Source organism: Aethalodelphis obliquidens, unplaced genomic scaffold, assembly GCF_003676395.1.
Source record: "Aethalodelphis obliquidens isolate GAN/ISIS:26980383/991018 unplaced genomic scaffold, ASM367639v1 scaffold7, whole genome shotgun sequence".
In the NCBI taxonomy this organism is placed as follows: domain Eukaryota; kingdom Metazoa; phylum Chordata; class Mammalia; order Artiodactyla; family Delphinidae; genus Aethalodelphis; species Aethalodelphis obliquidens.
This window is the reverse complement of record NW_020837951.1, coordinates 65,915,183-65,933,766: the sequence shown is the minus strand read 5'-3', so window position 1 is coordinate 65,933,766 and position 18,584 is coordinate 65,915,183. Positions and strand designations below refer to the sequence as shown.

At 35.5% G+C, this 18,584-nt stretch overlaps 1 protein-coding gene across 9 annotated transcripts in view; it reads right to left on the bottom strand.

The window, feature by feature from the left end:
- CNTLN (centlein) overlaps positions 1 to 18,584 on the bottom strand; it is a 328,812-nt gene that overhangs the window by 209,309 nt on the left and 100,919 nt on the right. For 8 of the 9 annotated variants that reach the window (XM_027105917.1, XM_027105925.1, XM_027105918.1 and 5 more), the window contains exons 4-5: positions 15,391 to 15,525; positions 14,603 to 14,782 (exon numbers count right to left, since the gene is read on the bottom strand). In XM_027105917.1, the coding sequence (XP_026961718.1) occupies positions 14,603 to 14,782; positions 15,391 to 15,525 (315 nt within the window). The remainder of the gene's footprint in view (positions 1 to 14,602; positions 14,783 to 15,390; positions 15,526 to 18,584) is intronic. The other variant, XM_027105924.1, reaches the window with a different exon arrangement.

The window sequence follows — 18,584 nt, the reverse complement described above, 5'->3', positions numbered from 1 at the left end:
TTCGCTGGGACGTGAAGAATTAGGAACCTTTGTGTGTTGCTGGGACTGTAAAAATACTCTCAAAAACAGTATGGGGGGGTTTCAAAACATAAAAAACAGGACCACCATATAATCCAGCAATCCCACATCTGCATATACATTTAAAAAAACTAAAAGCAGGTTCTTGAAGAGATATCTGTAAACCCATGTTTGTAGCAGCACTATTCACAATAGCCAAGTGGCAGCAACCTAAACGTCAAATGAATAAACAAAACGTGCTATACACATAAAATGAAGCACAATGCAGCCCCCAAAGGAAAGCCTGTCACATGCTACCACATGGATGAACCTTGAGGACATTATGCCTAATGAAACAAATCAGTCACAAAAGGACAAATACCAGATGACTCCACTTATATGAAGTATCTAAAGTAGTCAAATTAATAGATACACAGAATAGAACGGTAGTTACCAAGGCCTAGGGTAAGGGAGCACTAAGCAGTTGTTATTAAAAAACAGAGTTGCAGGTCTTGAAGTCAACGAAGTTCTGGAGATCTCTTTCAAAATAATGTAAATATAGTTAACACTACTGAACTGTACACTTAAAAATGGTTAAGATGGTTAATTTTATGTTATGTGTTTTTTACCACAATAAACAAGGAAGGAAATTTTGACATAGGAAAGAACATGGATGGACCTTGAGATAATTATGGAAAGCCAAATAAGTCACTTACAAAAAATAATGTATGACTCCACTTATATGAAGAATCACATAGAGACACAAAGCAGACTAGTGGATGCCTGGAGCTGGGGGGAGGAGAAATGGGAAGTTGTTTTTGAATATAGTTTCACTTTTGAAGGATGAAATGTTTCTGCAACTTGGTTGCATACCAATGTGTATATACTTAACACTGCTGAACTGTATACTTAAAATGATAAAAGATTCTAAATTTTATGTTATATTACTTAACCACAATTTTTAAAAAACCCTATGGAGAGGCCAAGATTTAATTAGATTAGACTGTGGAGCAATTTGTGTCCCAGGATATTGACAAAAACAACAGAAGAATCTAATCAGTCATCAGTTTTTGGAGGCCAACAGCTGGGTGTGATACCAACAGACATATTAACAAACAAACATATTAACAGATCAAGAGACAGACACATGAACAGACAAATCAAGAGAAGAGACAGTGAAGGAGAGCCCTGCTAAAATCACAGGGTGAATGTGCACATGTCCAGGTCTGTGCTTTATGAAAAGCAACCACGAGAGACTGTTAACAGCATGGGAAACAGATTTCCTAAAATGGCCCAATGAAAACATTAAAAAAAACAATGAGCAAACGTCAACAAGCCCTGATGTTATGGCAGTGAGGAACCAGTATCCAAAACTGCTACAGTGGGAATTCCCTGGCGGTCCAGTGGTTAGGACACCACACTTTCACTGCTGAGGGTGCGAGTCCAATCCCTGGTCAGGGAACTAAGATCCCACAAGCCATGCAGCGCAGCCAAAAACAAACACAAACAAACAGACAAAACAAACCCCCAAACTGCTACAGTATATAATTTTATTTTTATTATTTTTTTTTGCTTTGAAAAAGTTACTTTTCTTTTTACTTTATATTTATTTTTATTAAGATAACATTGGTTTATAATATTATATGTTTCATGTGTACAACATTATATTTCTACTTCTGTATACCCTACCCTACAGCATGCTCACCACCAAAAATTTAGTTTCCATCCATCACCATACAGTAAACTCCTTTTATCCATTTCACCCCCCACCACCACAACTTCCCCTGGTAACCACTACTGTGCTCTCTGTATCTATGTGTTTGTTTCTCTTTAGTTTATTTTGGTTTTTGTCTGTTTCCTTTTTGTATTCCACATATTAGTGAAATCACACAGTTCTCCATCTGACTCTTTTACTTAGTATAATACCCTCAAGGTCCATACATATTGTCACAAATGGCAAGATTCCATCTTTTTGATGGCTGAGTCGTATTCTACTCTGTGCATATGTGTGTGAGTGTGTGTATGTGTGTGCACACGTGTGTGTGTGTGTGTGTATACCGTATCTTCTTTATCCATTTATTGGTTGATGGGAACTCAGGTTGTTTCTATATCTTAGCTATTGTAAATAATATCACAATGAACATCATGGTGCATATATCTTTTTGAATTAGTGTTTTCATATTCTTTGAATAAATACCCAGACATGGGGTAGCTGAATCATATGGTAGCTCTATTCTTAATTTTTTGGACTCTTCATACAGTTTTCCACAGTGGATGCACCAATTTACATTCCCATCAAGACTATCTGAGGCTCCCCTTTTCTCGACATCCTCAACAGCACCTGTTATTTCTTGTCTTTTTGATAATAGCCATTCTAACAGGAGTGAGCTGATATCTCATTGTGGTTTTGATTTGCATTTCCCTAATAATTAGTGATGTTGAACACCTTTTCGTGTGCCTGTTGGCCATCTGCATGTCTTCTTTGGGAAAATGTCTAATCAGGTCCTCTGCCCACTTATTAATTGGATTGTTTATTTCTTGAGTTGTATGAGTTCTTTATATATTTTGGATTTTACCTTTTATCAGATATATCATTTGCAAATGTCTTTTCCATTCAGTAGATTGCCTTTTCATTTTGTACATGGTATTCTTTGCTGTGCAGAAGCTTTTTAGGATGATGTAGTCCCATTTGTTTATTTTTGCTTTTGTTTCCCTTGCCTGAAAAGACGTACCCAGAAAGACACTGTTAAGACCAGTGTCAAAGCACGTAAAGCCTATGTTATCCTCCGAGTTCTATGGTTTCATGACTTACATTTAAGTCTTTAATCCATTTGAGTTGATTTTTGTGTATGGTGTGGGACAGTGGTCTAGTTTCATTTTTTTGCATGTGGCTGTCCAGTTTTCCCAACACCATTTATTGAAAAGGCTATAATGTCTTTATATATATATGTTCCTTTGTTGTATATTAATTACCTGTTTATGTGTTGGTTTATTTCTGGGTGTTCAATTCTATTCCATTGATCTATGTATCTGTTTTTCTGAAAATATCATGCTGTTTTGATTAATATGGCTTTGTAGTCTAGCTGGAAATCATGGACTGTGATACCTCCAGCTTTGTTCTTTTTTCTCAGGATTGCTTTGGCTATTCAGGGTCTTTTGTGGTTCCATTATAAATTTTAGAAACTTTTGTTCTATTTCTGTGAACAATGTCCTTTTGACTTGGAAACAGACTGAACTGAAGCTATATATTGTTTTAGGTAGTATGGGTATTTTAACAATGCTAATTCTTCCAACTCATAAGCATAAAATATTTTTCAATTTATGTGTCTTCTCCAATTTCCAGCAACAAGGTCTTACAGTTCTTAGTGTTCAGGTCTTTCACCTCCTTGGTTAAATTTATTCCAATGTATTTCATTCTTTTTGTTGTGATTATAAATATGACTTTTCTTAATTTCTCTTTCTGCTAGATCATTGTTAGCATATACAAACATAACAGAGTTTTGTATGTTGATTTTATACCCTGCAACTCTGCTGTATTTATTTTTTCTAATAGCCTTTTTTGTGGAGTTTTTATGGTTTTCTCTATATAAAATCATGTCATGCACAAACAGTGAGAGTTTTACCCCTTTCTTTCCAATTTGGATTCCTTTTATTTCTTTTTCTTTGCCTAATTGCTCTGGCTAGGACTTCCAATACTAGGACTTCCAATACTATGTTAAATAAGAGTGGCAAAAGTGGCCTCTTTGTCTTGTTGTCTTGTTCCTGATACTAGAGAGAGAGCTTTTAGTTTTTCACCACTTAGTATGATGCTAGATGTGGGCTTGTCATTTACAGCTCTCATTATGATGAGGTATGTTACTATTATAAACATTTAGTTGAGAATTTTTATCAAAAGCCGGTGTTGAATCTTGTCAAATGCCTTTTCTGCATCTATTGAGGTCATCATATGGTCTTCATCCTTTTGTTGATGTGATGTATCATGTTGATTGATTTGCAGATGTTGAAACCTCCTTCTATCACTGGGATAAATCCCACTTGATCACGGTGATGATTCTTTTTTTTTTTATTGCAGTACGTGGGCCTCTCACTGTTGTGGCCTCTCCTGTTGTGGAGCACAGGCTCCAGATGTGCAGGCTCAGAGGCCATGGCTCACGGGCCTAGCCGCTCCGCAGCGTGTGGGATCCTCCCGGACCGGGGCACGAACCCGTGTCTCCCTGCATCGGCAGGCGGACTCTCAACCACTGCGCCACCAGGGAAGCCCAGTGATGATTCTTTTAATGTACTGTTTTACTTGGCTTGCTAATATTCTGTTCAGAATTTTTGCATCTATGTTCACCAAAGATATTGGCCTGTAAATTTTCTTTTTTCTGTGTGTTGTCTTTGTCTGGTTTTGCTATGAGAGTGATGTTGGCCTAATAAACTGAGTTAGGAATCATTGACTCCTCTTCAGTTTTTTGGAAGAGTTTGAGAAGAATAGGTATTAAATCTTCTTTGAATGTTTGGTAGAATTCACTTGTGAAGTTGTCTAGGCCTGGGGAGCTTTTTGATTACTGTTTCAATTTCTATACTAGTTATGTGGTCTATTCAAATTTTCTATTTCTTCATGATTCAGTCTTGGAAGCTGTATGATTCTAAAAATTTGTCTGTTTTTTCTAGGCTGTTCCACTTGTTGGCATATAGTTGTTCATAATATGCTCTTATAATCCTTTTTTTTTTTTTGGTATCCACTGTTATTCCTCATCTTTCATTTCCAAATTTATTTACCAGAGCCTTGTCTTTTTTCCCTAATGAGTCTAGCTAAAGGTTTGTTGATTTTATCTTTTCAAAGAACCAGCTCTTAATTTCATTGATTTTTTTATTGTCTTTTTAGTCTCCATTTAATTTATTTCCACTATGATCTTTATTATTTATTTCCTTCTACTGACTTCTGGCTTCATTTGTCATTCTTTTTCCAGTTCCTTTAGACATAAGGTTAGATTGTTCAACTGAGATTTTTCTTGTTTCTTAAAGTAGGCCTGAATGTCTATAAACTTCTCCCTTAGTACTGTTTTTGCTGCCTCCAACAGATTTTGGTTTGTCCTATTTTCCTTTCCATTCATCATCAAATAAATTTTGATTTCTCCTTTGATTTTTTGTTGACCCAATAGTTGCTTAGTAGCATGTTGTTCATTCTCCACATATTTGTGATTTTTCCAGCTTTCTTCTTGTAGTTGATTTCTAGTTTCATACCACTGAAAAGATGCTTGATATGATTTCAATCTTCTTACATTTCTTGAGACTTGTTTTGTGTCCCAATATATGGTCTAACTTCGAGAAAGTTCCATGTACACCTGAGAAGAATATGCATTCTGCTGCATTTGGACTGAATACCCTGTACAAATCTATCAAATCCATTTGGTCTAATGTATCATTTAAGATCACTGTTTCCTTGCTGGCTTTTGGCCTGGATGAACTATCCACTGATGCAGGTGGGGTGTTAAACTCCCCTACTATTACTGTGTTACTATCAACTGCTCGTGTTAAAGTCCCCTACTATTACTGTGTTACTGTCAATTGCTCCCTTTAGATTTACTAATAACTGTTTTATATATTTTGGTGCTTCTATGTTAGATGCATATATAAATATTATATCTTCTTGATGAATTGTCCCCTTTATCATTATATACTGTTTAATTTTGTCTCTTGTTACCTTCTTTGGCTTGAAGTCTATTTTGTCTGACATGAGTATGGCTACATCCACTTATTTTGGTTGTCATTTGCTTGGAGTATCATATTCAGTCCCTTCACATTTACCTTACATTTGTCTTTAGAGCTGAGATGAGTCTCCTGGAAACAACGTATACTTGAGTCTTGTTTTTTAATGCATCCAGTCACTCTGTGTCTTTTGATTGGTGAATTCAATCAATTACATTAAGAGTTATAATTGATAGATGATAACTAGTCACTGCCATTTTACCTTTTGTTTTCTGGTTGCTCTATATCTCCATCATTTCTTTTTCTTTCTGTTTATGTCTGCCATTTTGGTTTTCTATGATTTTTTTCTCAGTTTTCTCCTTGTTTATTTTTCATGTCTCTGTTCTAGATTTATGCTTTGTGGTTGCTGTGAGTTTTGTCTAAAACGTCTCATGGATAAAGTACTCTTTTTTCTGTTGATAGCATCTTATCTTCATTTACATATATAGATTACATCCTTTTCCGCTTCCCTTTTTGTTTTTGTTGTCTTGAATTATCCCTTTATACGTTGAGAGTTTGTTAGCAAATTGAAGTAGATACAGTTATTTTTTCTACTTTTCCCCTTTAACTTTTATGCTATAAAAAAGCATTTAAAAGCCAATTCTAATAATTACAGCTTTCTGATTCTATTTATCACCTTGCTCGAACTTTTGTGTACTTTTGCCTTTTTGTTTCTGGTAGAAGAGCACCGTTCAACATTTCTTGTAAGGCAGGTCTAGTTTTAATGAACTCTGAGCTTTTATTTATCTGGGAAAATCTTTCTTTCTCCTTCATATCTGAATGATAACTTTGCTGGACGGAGTATTCTTGGGTGATAGTTTTTAATCTTTCAGTATTTTGAGCTTGTCATTCCACTCCCTCCAGGCCTGTAGTGTTTCAGAAATCTGCTGATAGCGTAATGGGGGTTCCTTTGTAGGTTACCATCTTTTTTTCCCTGGCTGAATTTCAAAATCTTCCTTTGTCATTGACTTTTGACAACTTTAATATAATGTGTCTTGGACAAGGTTTTTGCATTGAGGCAGTTTGGGTGTTCTCTTAGCCTCATGGGCTTGTGTATCTAGTTCCTTCCCCACGTTTGGGAAGTTCTCAGCTATTATAAATGAATTCTCTGCTCCCTTCTCCTCTCTTCTCCCTCTGGGGTACCCATTACCCTATTGCTGCCCTTCCTAAAAGAGCTGAATAACTATTGTAGAATTTCCTCATTTTTTTGTATCTCAATCCTCTTTCTTCTTCTACTGTATCATTCCAAGATTTCTATCTTTGAGCTCACTAATTCTCTTTTTTTTAACAAATTTATTTATATTTTATTTATTTATTTTTGGCTGCGTGGGGTCTTCGTTGCTGCATGCATGCTTTCTCTAGTTGCTGCGATTGGGGGCTACTCTTCATTGCAGTGCCCAGGATTCTCATTGCAGTGGCTTCTCTTGTTGAAGAGCAGAGGCTCTAGGCGTGCCACCTTCAGTAGTTGCAGCATGCAGGCTCAGTAGTTGTGGCTCATGGGCTCTAGAGCACAGGCTCAGTAGTTGTGGCGCACAGGCTTAGCTGCTCCAAGGCATGTGGGATCTATCCAGACCAGGGCTCGAACCTGCATCCCCTGCATTGGCAGGCAGATTCTTAACCACTGTGCCACCAGGGAAGTCCATCACTAATTCTCTCTTCACTATGGTCTGCTCTATATCCAATGCTTTCTAATGCATTCTTCATCTCATTTATTGAATTCTTAAGCTCCAGAATTGTGGTGTGGTTCTTTTCTTTTCTTTTTATTTTTTTATTTTATTTTTTTGCGGTACGCGGGCCCCTCACTGTTGTGGCCTCTCCCGTTGCGGAGCACAGGCTCCGGACGCGCAGGCTCAGTGGCCATGGCTCATGGGCCCAGCCGCTCCGCGGCATGTGGGATCCTCCCAGACTGGAGCACAAACCCGTGTCCCCTGCATTGGCAGGTGGACTCTCAACCACTGCGCCACCAGGGAAGCCCCTTGGTTCTTTTCTTTTAGTTTCAACCTCTTTGGTAAATTATTCCTTCTGTTCATTAATTTTATTCCTGAGCTCAATGAACACCCTTTCTGAGTTTTCTTGTAGCTAGTTGAGTTTCTTCATGACAACTCTCTTGAATTCTCTATCAATCAGATTGCAATGTTCCATGACTTTAAGTTTAATTTATTTGAAATTGTCATTTTCTTTTTGTGGTACAATGTTACTGTGGTTTTTCATGGTGCTTGATAAATTGTTCCTCTGCTGGTGCATGTGAAGCAGGGAACACCTTTCTGCTTGATACTAGCAATTCAACAGGTTAGAAATTAGAGGTCTTTCTTTTGATTTCCAGTAGGTAGTGATATAGCACAAGTTTTGGGTTTCTCTTACCTGAGCTGCCTCTGATTCTATTTGAGAGTCTGCACTTTCCACGTTCCATCGCCTCTGTCAGAGGTGTGGCCCTGTGCATTCATTATTGTTTCTTGTGTCTCTGGGGTCATTGGTACCTTGCTTCTGCCAGTGTCACAGTTGCTGCTGCCTGGGGCCCTTGGATGGTGGGCTCTTCCCTCATCTGGGATCCAAAGTTGAAGGTTCCACTATCATGGGGGAAAGGGAAGGGGGAGCCAGGGTCCTACGGGTGCCTCTATGGTGTCCAGTGTTGTAAGTTTCCTGCAAGTGCCTCTGTGGTGTCCAGTGTTATAAGCTCCACAGATGAGATGCGCATGTGAGAGGCTGGAGTAATGGGTGCCTTAGCAGCTGGAGGAACGGGGTACCAGGCCCCACTACCACTGCTGCCCGGTTACTTGTGGCTGTAGTAACCATGTGGCCAGGAGGCTTGAGTCATGTGCACCACGTCCCCTGCCACTGCCAGGTTCTCTGGGGTTGTGGGTTCAGCTGCCATGGCTGATGGACCAGGACTTCAAGCATGCTTCTGCTGTTCCCTTGGTTCAGCCTCCTCCATACGTTCCAGTCCACCCACCTTTAGATGCACAGATGTGTGGAATTCTCCAGCAACCTGATATATTGGACAGAGGCTTCATTGTTGTGTTTTAGATGTTTTACTAGTTGTAGATTGAAGGGGAAAGACAAAGATAGCTTTTCATTCTGCCACGGTGCTGAATTGACTCCTCCTAGCATATAACTTGAAATGTACATTTTTCAACAAAAAAATTACAACATGCAAAGAAAAGGTGTCATTCATGCAAAGCAAAGAAAGCAGGCAATAGCAACTGCCCATGAGAGGATCCAGATACCAGCCTTCACAAAGACTTCAAAAGAGGCATTATAAGTATATTTAAAAAGTAAAAGAAAATCATGTTTTAAAAAGTATCATATCATTTTTAAAAAGTTAAAATGACAATATCTCATCTGATGGAAAATACCAATAAAGTAATATAAATTGTTTTGAAACATCCAAATGGAAATTCTGGTGCTAAAAAGCACAGTGACTAAAATGAAAACAAACAAAAAAACAAACAAAAAAACCTCACTAGAAGAGCTCAACATTTAATATGAACTGACAGGAATAAGAACAAAAAACTTGAAGCTATATCAAGAAAAAAGAATAATACAAATTAATAGCCCCAGAGGAATACTGGACACCACTAAATGCACCAATATAAGCATAAAGGGACTACCAGAACGAGAGGCAATAGAATAAGGACAGAAAAAAATACTCAAAGAAATAATGGTCAAAAACTACCAAATGGGCTTCCCTGGTGGCGCAGTGGTTGAGAATCCGCCTGCCGATGCAGGGGACACGGGTTCGTGCCCCGGTATGGGAAGATCCCACATGCCGCGGAGCGGCTGGGCCCGTGAGCCATGGCCGCTGAGCCTGCGCGTCCAGAGCCTGCGCGTCCGGAGCCTGTGCTCCGCAATGGGAGAGGCCACAACAGTGAGAGGCCCACGTACAGAAAAACAAACAAACAAACAAACAAAATTATACAACTATATGTTTTTAAAAGATACTATCATATCCAAAGACACAAAAAGATTGAAAATCAAAGGATGAGAAAAGATATTCCATGAAAATAATAAACAAAAGAGAGTTAGGATGGACATAAGAATGTTGGACAAAATAAACTAAGTCAAAAACTGTTATAAGAGACAAAAGAGGACATAATATATTGATCAATGAGTCAATTCATCAAGGTGTAACCACTATAAACATACATGCACCAAAAACCAGAGCCTTAAAATATATAAAGTATAGAATTGAAGGAAGAAATAGAGTTTTACAATAATAGTTGGAGAATATAGGCCACTTTAAATAATGATAGAACATCTATATAGATGGTCACTAAGGATACAAAGAGCCTGAAAAACACTATAAACCAAGTATACCTAACAGATGTATATGGAACGCTCTACCTCAAAACAGCAGAATATACATATTTCTTAAGTACACACAGAACATTCGCCATATAAGACCATATGTCAAGCAATAAAAAAGCTCATAATAAACTTTAAAAACTTAAACTAATACAAAGTATCTTTTCCAACTACAGTGGAATGGAGCTAGAACTCAGTAACAGAAGGAAAACTGAAAAATTCAAAATATATGGAAATTAAACAATACACACTTAAACAGCCAATAGATCAAAGAAGAAATCACAAGAGAATCAGAAAATATCCAGAGACAAATGAAAACAAAAACATAACATGCTAGGACTTCCGTGGTGGCACAGTGGTTAAGAATCTGCCTGCCAATGTAGGGGACACGGGTTCAAGCCCTGGTCCAGGAAGATCCCATATGCCATGGAGCAACTACGCCTGTGTACAACAACTACTGAGTCTGCGCTCTAGAGCCCACGAGCCACAACTACTGAGCCTGCATGCCACAACTACTGAAGCCCACGTGCCTACAGCACATGCTCTGCAACAAGAGAAGCCACCGCAATGAGAAGACCACACACCACAACGAAGAGTATTCCCCACTCGCCTCAACTAGAGAAAGCCTGCATGCAGTAATGAAGACCCAACGCAGCCAAAAATAAATTTTGTTTTTTTTTTTTTTTTTTTGCAGTACGCGGGCCTCTCACTGTTGTGGCCTCTCCCGCTGCGGAGCACAGGCTCCAGACGTGCAGGCTCAGTGGCCATGGCTCACGGACCCAGCCGCTCCGCGGCATGTGGGATCTTCCTGTACCAGGACACGAACCCGTGTCCCCTGTATCAGCAGGCGGACTCTCAACCACTGCACCACCAGGGAAGCCCTAAATAAATGTTTTTTAAAAAAACACATAACATGCCAAAACTTACAGGATGTAGCAAAGGCAATGCTCAGAGGGACACGTATAGCTGTAAATGCCTACACTAAAAACGATGACAGGGATTCAATACAATCTCTACCAAAATCATCTCAGCTTGCTTTTTTTTTGCAAGAAATGGAAAAGCTGATTCTAAAATTCATATAGAAATGCAAGACACACAGAATAGCCAACCTTGAAAATGGAAGAATTTGGAGGACACACAAATCCCAACTGCAAAACTTACTATAAGTCTACAATAATCAATGTAGTGTGGCATATGCATGAGGATAAATGTATAGATCAAAGGAACAGAATTGAGGTCCAGAAATAAACCCTTATATTTACAGTCAACTGATTTTCAATAAACATGGCACGATAAATTCAGTGGGGGAAGAACAGTCTTTTTTAACAAACGGAGCTGGGACAACTGAATACACGTGCAAGAGAATGAAGCTGGATTCCTATCAAACATCATATTCAAAAATTAACTCAAAATGGATAAAGACATAAAGGTAAGAAATAAAACTCTTAGAAGAAAACATAAGTGTCCAATTTCATGATCTTTGATTAGGCAATGGTTTCTCAAGATGCATATCTGAGATGCATCTGAGAATGCCCAAAAGCATGGGCAACAAAAGAAAAAGGAGATAAATTAATTATCAAAATTTTAAATTTTGTGTTCAAATACTACCATTAAGGATGTAAAAAACAACTCAGAAAACTGAAGAAAATAGTTTCAAATTATATCAATAAAAAGAGGCTTGTAACCAGAATATATGCAAAAGAAATGATTTCACATTTCTTCAAAGACATGCAAATGGCCAATAACATATAAAAAGATGACCAGAATTATTAGCTATCAGGGAAAAGCAAATCAAAACCACAATGAGATGCCATTCACATCCACAAAGATGGCTCCAATCAAAAAGATAGACAATAACAAGTGCTGACAAGGACAAAGAGAAATCAGAACCCTCAGTAACTCCTGTTTGGAATGTAAAATAGTACAGCTGCTTTTGAAAACAGTCTGACAGTTCCTCAGAAGCTTAAAAACAGAATTATCACATGAACTAGTAATCTCTCTTTGGTATGTACCTATGAGAAATAAAAATGTGTGATGTATACACAAAATATTGTACACAGATATTTGTAGCAGTATTATTCATAACACAAATATCCTTCTACTTGAGATAAATGAATAAAATGTAGGATATTTATATAATAGAATATTATTAAACTATAAAAAGAATGAAGTACTGATACATGTTACAACATGGATAAACCCTGAAAACATTATTCTAAGTGGAAGAAGTCAGTCACAAAAGATCATATACTATAATTTCATTAATGTGAAATGTTTAGAGCAGATAAATCTATATATAGAGAAAGGCCATAAGTGGTTATCTCGGGCTGCAGAGCTAAGGATAAATGAGGAGTGATTGTTAAAGGTTACAGGGCTTCTTTTGGGGATGATGAAAATGTTCTAAAAGTAATTTTGATAATAGTTGCACAACTCTGCATAAACTAAAAACTATTGGCCTGTACACTTTAAATGGATTAAACGTATGGTATGTGAATTATACACCAAAAGGAAAGAAAGAGAGTTTTCTTACTGACAATGTAATTATATAACTTAGAAAAATCTAGAAAATGTACACATTTTTTGAACTAAGACATTTGGGGAAAATTGTTGAAAAGAAGCTCAAGATAATTCAATAATATTGCTGTCTTCTAGAAGTAATTAATTAAAAATATAATTTAAAGTATTATTCAGCAAAAAAATATTTAGCATAAAACAATATTTTAATATTAATAGCTAGGAATAAATCTAATAAAAATGAACAGTACCGTTCTAAGAAACTTACAAAACCACATGCCACATTCTTAAATAGCAGGATTATAATTCTTCCAAAATTAATTCATAAATTAGATGATGTTCCAACCTGCTTTCTAACAGAATTTTTCAGTAAAACTAATGAAATGATCCTTAAATATTATTAGATAGTGAAGAGGCACATATAGGGCTCATGACTTACAAAAAGAAGAATAAAGTAGATCACCCTACAAAATAATGAGTAAAATTCTAAAACTACAATACCTAAAACCATGAAAATAACAGGTTTTCCAGAAAGTCCAGAAACAGGAAGTCCAGAAACAAACCCAAACATACCCATGGAAACTTAGAGATGTGAGAGAGACTGAATCAGAAATCAATAAACTACTGAATAAACGGTGTGGAAGACGACACCCAAAAATGAATTCTAAATAGATTAAAAATGTTAGGGTAGGGAATACTTAAGAATATAAGACTTCTAAAACAAAAACATTAGAGAAGGAAATAATAAAAATGACTATAAAAATTCACAAATTTTTGAATGTTTAATTCACCTTATTCAAGACTCACTGAACAGAAGGTATGTGTGATATATATATATTTTTAAAAGTATTGCTATCTAGAATAAAGAATGCTTACAAATTAATAAGAAAAGATAAGCACTCTAATAGAAAAAAAAGTCAGAACTGAAAATCACAGTAAATTATAGAATGGACTATTTGAATGGCAAATAAGGAAATGAAATCATCATCAAAAAATCATGCAGCTATGATTAACACAAGGAAGTACCACTTACCCTTATGACACTACCAAACTGCTTAAAGGCTGTAGGGAAGCAGAAACTGATATAAAAATAAGAAAACAAATGTGCCAGAATTCACTTCTCTCAATGGCTCAGTCATTCCCTGATTGTGCACTAACAGAATTACTGTATGTATTTCTTTAAATATCTGCAATGAATAGATTCACACACTCAGAAAGACAAATCCTTAAATAATCAGGCACACGTGCATACACTCACACACACGTAGACACACATATCCATTCTTACTATATTTTAATAGCACTATATATATATATATGTGTATACTTATGTTATATATTCTTCTTAAGCATGTATACATAGAGGAACTATCATATTTACTAGCACTAAAATTTGTCTGAGGCCTTTTCAACAAAATCTATGTTAAAAGAGAAACCTGAAATTCGGTGGGAAAAAATGAACAAAAACATTCTCAAGACCAAGAGAAAGCTACAAGAAAATATTATTTTGAAAAAAAACTGATCAAAAAGGATATAAGAATATTATAAAGATTGATTGCACCTTTTATCTTCTATAAAAGTAAAATTTTACGATGAATAAGGCCCTCTCAAGCCAAAGAAACACATATAAAACACATGTGAGTATTTTTTAACTGTTTTGTGCTTTTTTTACATAGTTTTTAAAGGACCTGGAAAATACAGTATTAAAACTATATTGCAATGAATCCTAGCTATATTTATAAATTTAATCCCTAACTGCAAAAAGCCAAAATTCATAATTCTAAATATGTTTTTTCAAAACATGTTTTATTTCAAAATGCAACAGCCTTTATTTTTTAATGATTACATTTAGATAAGTATTTGAAGTCAGTTTCCTGCTTTGCAACATCAATTTTTAAAAAGCTGTGGGTCTTAACTGAAGGAATATAAATTAATGCTAGTCCCCACTGGTGGATATGAATATATAACTTGTTATTTAAAGAAAATAACATGTAATAAACTTCCTATAAGAAGTTAGATTCAAAATAACAGCACAGATTCCATTCTCATTGCATACCTTTATTTTTGCATCAATGCTATACTTTTCTTTTCTCCAATGTGCTTCCTGCTTCCTCAGTTTCTCCAGGTCATTTAGCAGGTCAGCGCAGTGGGTACTTAATTTCTCATTTTTCTCCTTCAGATTTTTTATAACCAGTCTGTTTTGCTCTTCCTTATTCTGTACACACTCCTTAGTGTCCTGTAGAACAGTACCACAGGGGCCGATAAACAAAACAGAATGAAACAAACCAAAAAACAGGTGAGAACTAATCAGCAAATATAAACTGTACAATTTTACCCCCACAGCAGCTTCTATATTTGATGGCCAAGGTCACCTGTATACTTTTATTGGCCTCTTTTCATGCAGGTGGATGGGTCATATTTTTTCACTGGATGACAGCTTTGATGAGTACACATTTGCAAAGAGCCCATTAATTGATCAAGCTGCCTTTGATGCTGTCCCCAGCTATTTTTGAGACCCACACAGACATATCCTCCCAGACCTGGGTTTTATCAATTAATAATGCCAGTCCCATCAGAATCTAATTACAAGAAGCCACATATTCACACTCCTACTTTCTTAGCTCCATTTCCATCATTAACTATTTATCTTAAAGTTATAAAGCTTAGAGCCTTAGCTTTAAAGCATCTTTCTCAGAGTTTCTGCATATAAGAAAACTGTATGGTACAGCAGGGCCTAAGGCAATTTTTCCTCCAAGCTTGTCACTTTCTGTGCCACAAAGGCTGACAAAGCTTTAAGTAGGACTTCAAAGAAAGTACTGTAAAACTATGTACAAGTCAACACACCTTAACTTCTTGACTTTTATCTTTAAATTTCTTCTGCAAGTCACTGAATTCTTTCCTTAAGAAAGCATTTTCTTCATCTACTGCAACCTTCCGTTTTACAAGGTCATTTATTTCCTGTTTTAGTCCTGATTCTCTCTATGGAAAAAAGCAAAATTACTGATGAGCTGGTATTTCTAAGAAAAAATAATTTTATGTAAAAAGTTTTAGATTTTGACTGATAATATTAGAATTAACTACCTTTCATAATAACATCCATTATCATAATACTCATTTCCTATGACATGCCCAGAGATTTTCAAGTAAAATGTACAAATCTGGTACTGACTTACTAGTTTAAGATGAAGAACCCATTAAAAACTGGATACCAAATATTAAGCCACATACAGAAAGCAAACTTTTTGGATTTCTGTGTGTAATAGGAAAAAAATGAAATTTTACAAAACATTCTAATTAAAGAAAATGCTTATGTAACTAAAATAAGAATTATCCTCTATTTTACTATCATTTGGAAGAAAATATTTTTTAGAGAAACGAATACAGTTTTGTGAAAGCATAAGCAATTTTAAAGAATGAAAAATGGAAAGTCTGCCTTGATACAAAAAGTATCTTGCTCTGTAGAAAGAATATTCAGAATATTAAAATTGCCATAATTTTTAACTGAATATTCTTCTCACCTACCAGAGTAAATGCTATCTAATTGGAGGATGTATCCATGACTCAATTCTTAGTTTCCCTCTTCTCAAATCTTTACAGCTTTTCCCTCAGAAAATTTACCCACTCTCTTGGCTTCTGATCTCATCTCTATCTGAAAGACTACCCAATCCATAATCCAGCCCTGACTCTTTCCCAATCACCAATCCCACATTTCCAGTTTTCTCTAAAATACCTCCATCTGAATTATCTGCTGCCACCTCGAACCAACATGCTAAAACAGACATCCATGTCCTGATATTAACTCTTTACTAAACTTACTCAACTTTTGTCAACCCACTCATTTTTTCAACCAATATTTGAAACTAGTAGCTCTTAAATTTTTTTGCAGTGTTTAATTTAGAATTTCTATTTTATTTAAACATTATTAAATTCATACTTGATATATGCTTTGTTATATTTTACCTTTATTATATATAGTAAAACTACATTATTTTTTAAAATTTTTATTGGAGTATAGTTGATTTATAATGTTGTATAAGTTTCTGCTGCACAGTAAAGTGAATCAGTTATACACATACATATATCCACTCTTTTTTGTACTCTTTCTCCATATATGCCATTGTAGAGTATTAAGTACAGCTCCCTGTGCTATACAGTAGATTCTTATCAGTTATCTATTTTATATATAGTAGTGTATGTATGAAACTTTTATTTCATCTCTGTGTATACTGGGTCATGAAGTAAAATGTATTTTTTTCAGTGTGAGGATCACATTAATAAAACATTGCTTTTGATTATTTATATTAAGAGGTGGCATTACTAGTTCATAGGTTATATGCACTTCAAGAGTTCTCATAGCTCCACATGTGCACCAACATGACGCTCAAGCTTGGTAAGTTTTTACAAATGAGATATAAATGGTACCTCATATTACTTTTAATTTTTATTTCCTATTTTAATTATTAGGGCATATCAAAATGTGTTTGACATCAATCAAACAGCATAAAAACAGATGCATAACATGGCCCATCCACAATTCACAGCCTATTTTTCCTTTCTCATCTAAGTCTCAGCCTCCTTCAATATTCAATTTCTACCTCCTCAATGAAGCCTTCCCCAGCTATCACAGTAATTTCTGCTATTTCTAAATTTCTGTATTGCCTACATTATTCATTTGACACATAACAAATTACCTAGTCTTACTGATTATCTATGTACACATACTATCTCCCAAACTAGATTATAGTAAATGTTTATGAATGAGACTGACACTGAATGATAAATTCAATCATATGAACACTAAGACTGAAATACCTACAGGCCTATCCTTTCAAAGGAGAACTGACAAAAATTGAGCATCCTCACCTATTCTGGAGACTATCAGGAAGGTGCGACACTAGATCAAATGATTTAAGGTTCAGAAGGGTTTGCCCAATAATGTGAACTAAACTTAACTTGACAATATAAATGACACCAATAGCAAGCCCTTTCCTGAAAATTACTTAATATATTAAAATGTTGGCATTTGAGTGAATTTAGTAATCCACAGGACAAATATAGACTTAATTTCTAAATAAAAACACAAAATACAGTGGGAACTTAGTTAACCAAAACTATCAAATTTTGATAATTAGTTTAATAATTGGTATTATATATTATAATCATTAAAGTAATAAGTTAGACAAAGATGTACTCCCAACGGAAGAGGACTGATAAACTCTCAAAGATCTGTTAAATTTTGTATAACTCCAAACATTTTCCTGATAAAATATACCCTCAATGATCTAGTTTCTATAATGAAAGCACAGGTATATATAGTTACAATTCATTTATTTTGTTTTCTTTTTTACTGAGGTATAGTTGATTTATAATAAATTATATAAGTTTCAGGTGTATAACATGATTCACAATTTTTAAAAGTTATACTCCATTTATAGTTATTATTCAAAATGGCTATATTCCCTGTGCTGTACAATATATCCTTTTAGCTTATTTACATTATACATAGTAGTTTGTACCTCTTAATCCCCTACACCTATCTTGTCCCTTCCCCTTTTCCTCTCCCCACTGGTAACCACTAGTTTGTTCTACGTGAGTCTGTTTCTTTTTTGTTATATTCATTAGTTTGTTTTATTGTTCAGATTCCACATATAAGTGATATCAAATATTATTTGTCTTTCTCTGACTTACTTCACTAAGCATAATACCCTCTAAGTCCTAAATTTAGCTTCATGAAACCTTTTCAAACAAACTTTTCTGGATACAGTAGAGTACATTCTTAATGGTCTGCCTTGAGTTAATATTAAAATAGCAAATAGAACTCAGAGGAACCATAAAGCATAAAGAGTGACAAGAGGAAGTATGTCTGAAACAAATAATTTATTATGGATAAGCCATGAAATGAATAATTCAAATCATGGTCAAAAGAAGTCTACAGAGTAAGAAGAAAATGATCGTGAATATGAAGCATTTTCGAAAAAAAGTGGGGTGTGGCAGCAGTGGCACAGAAGACCTAAAACTGTAGGAGGCAATACTTGAGC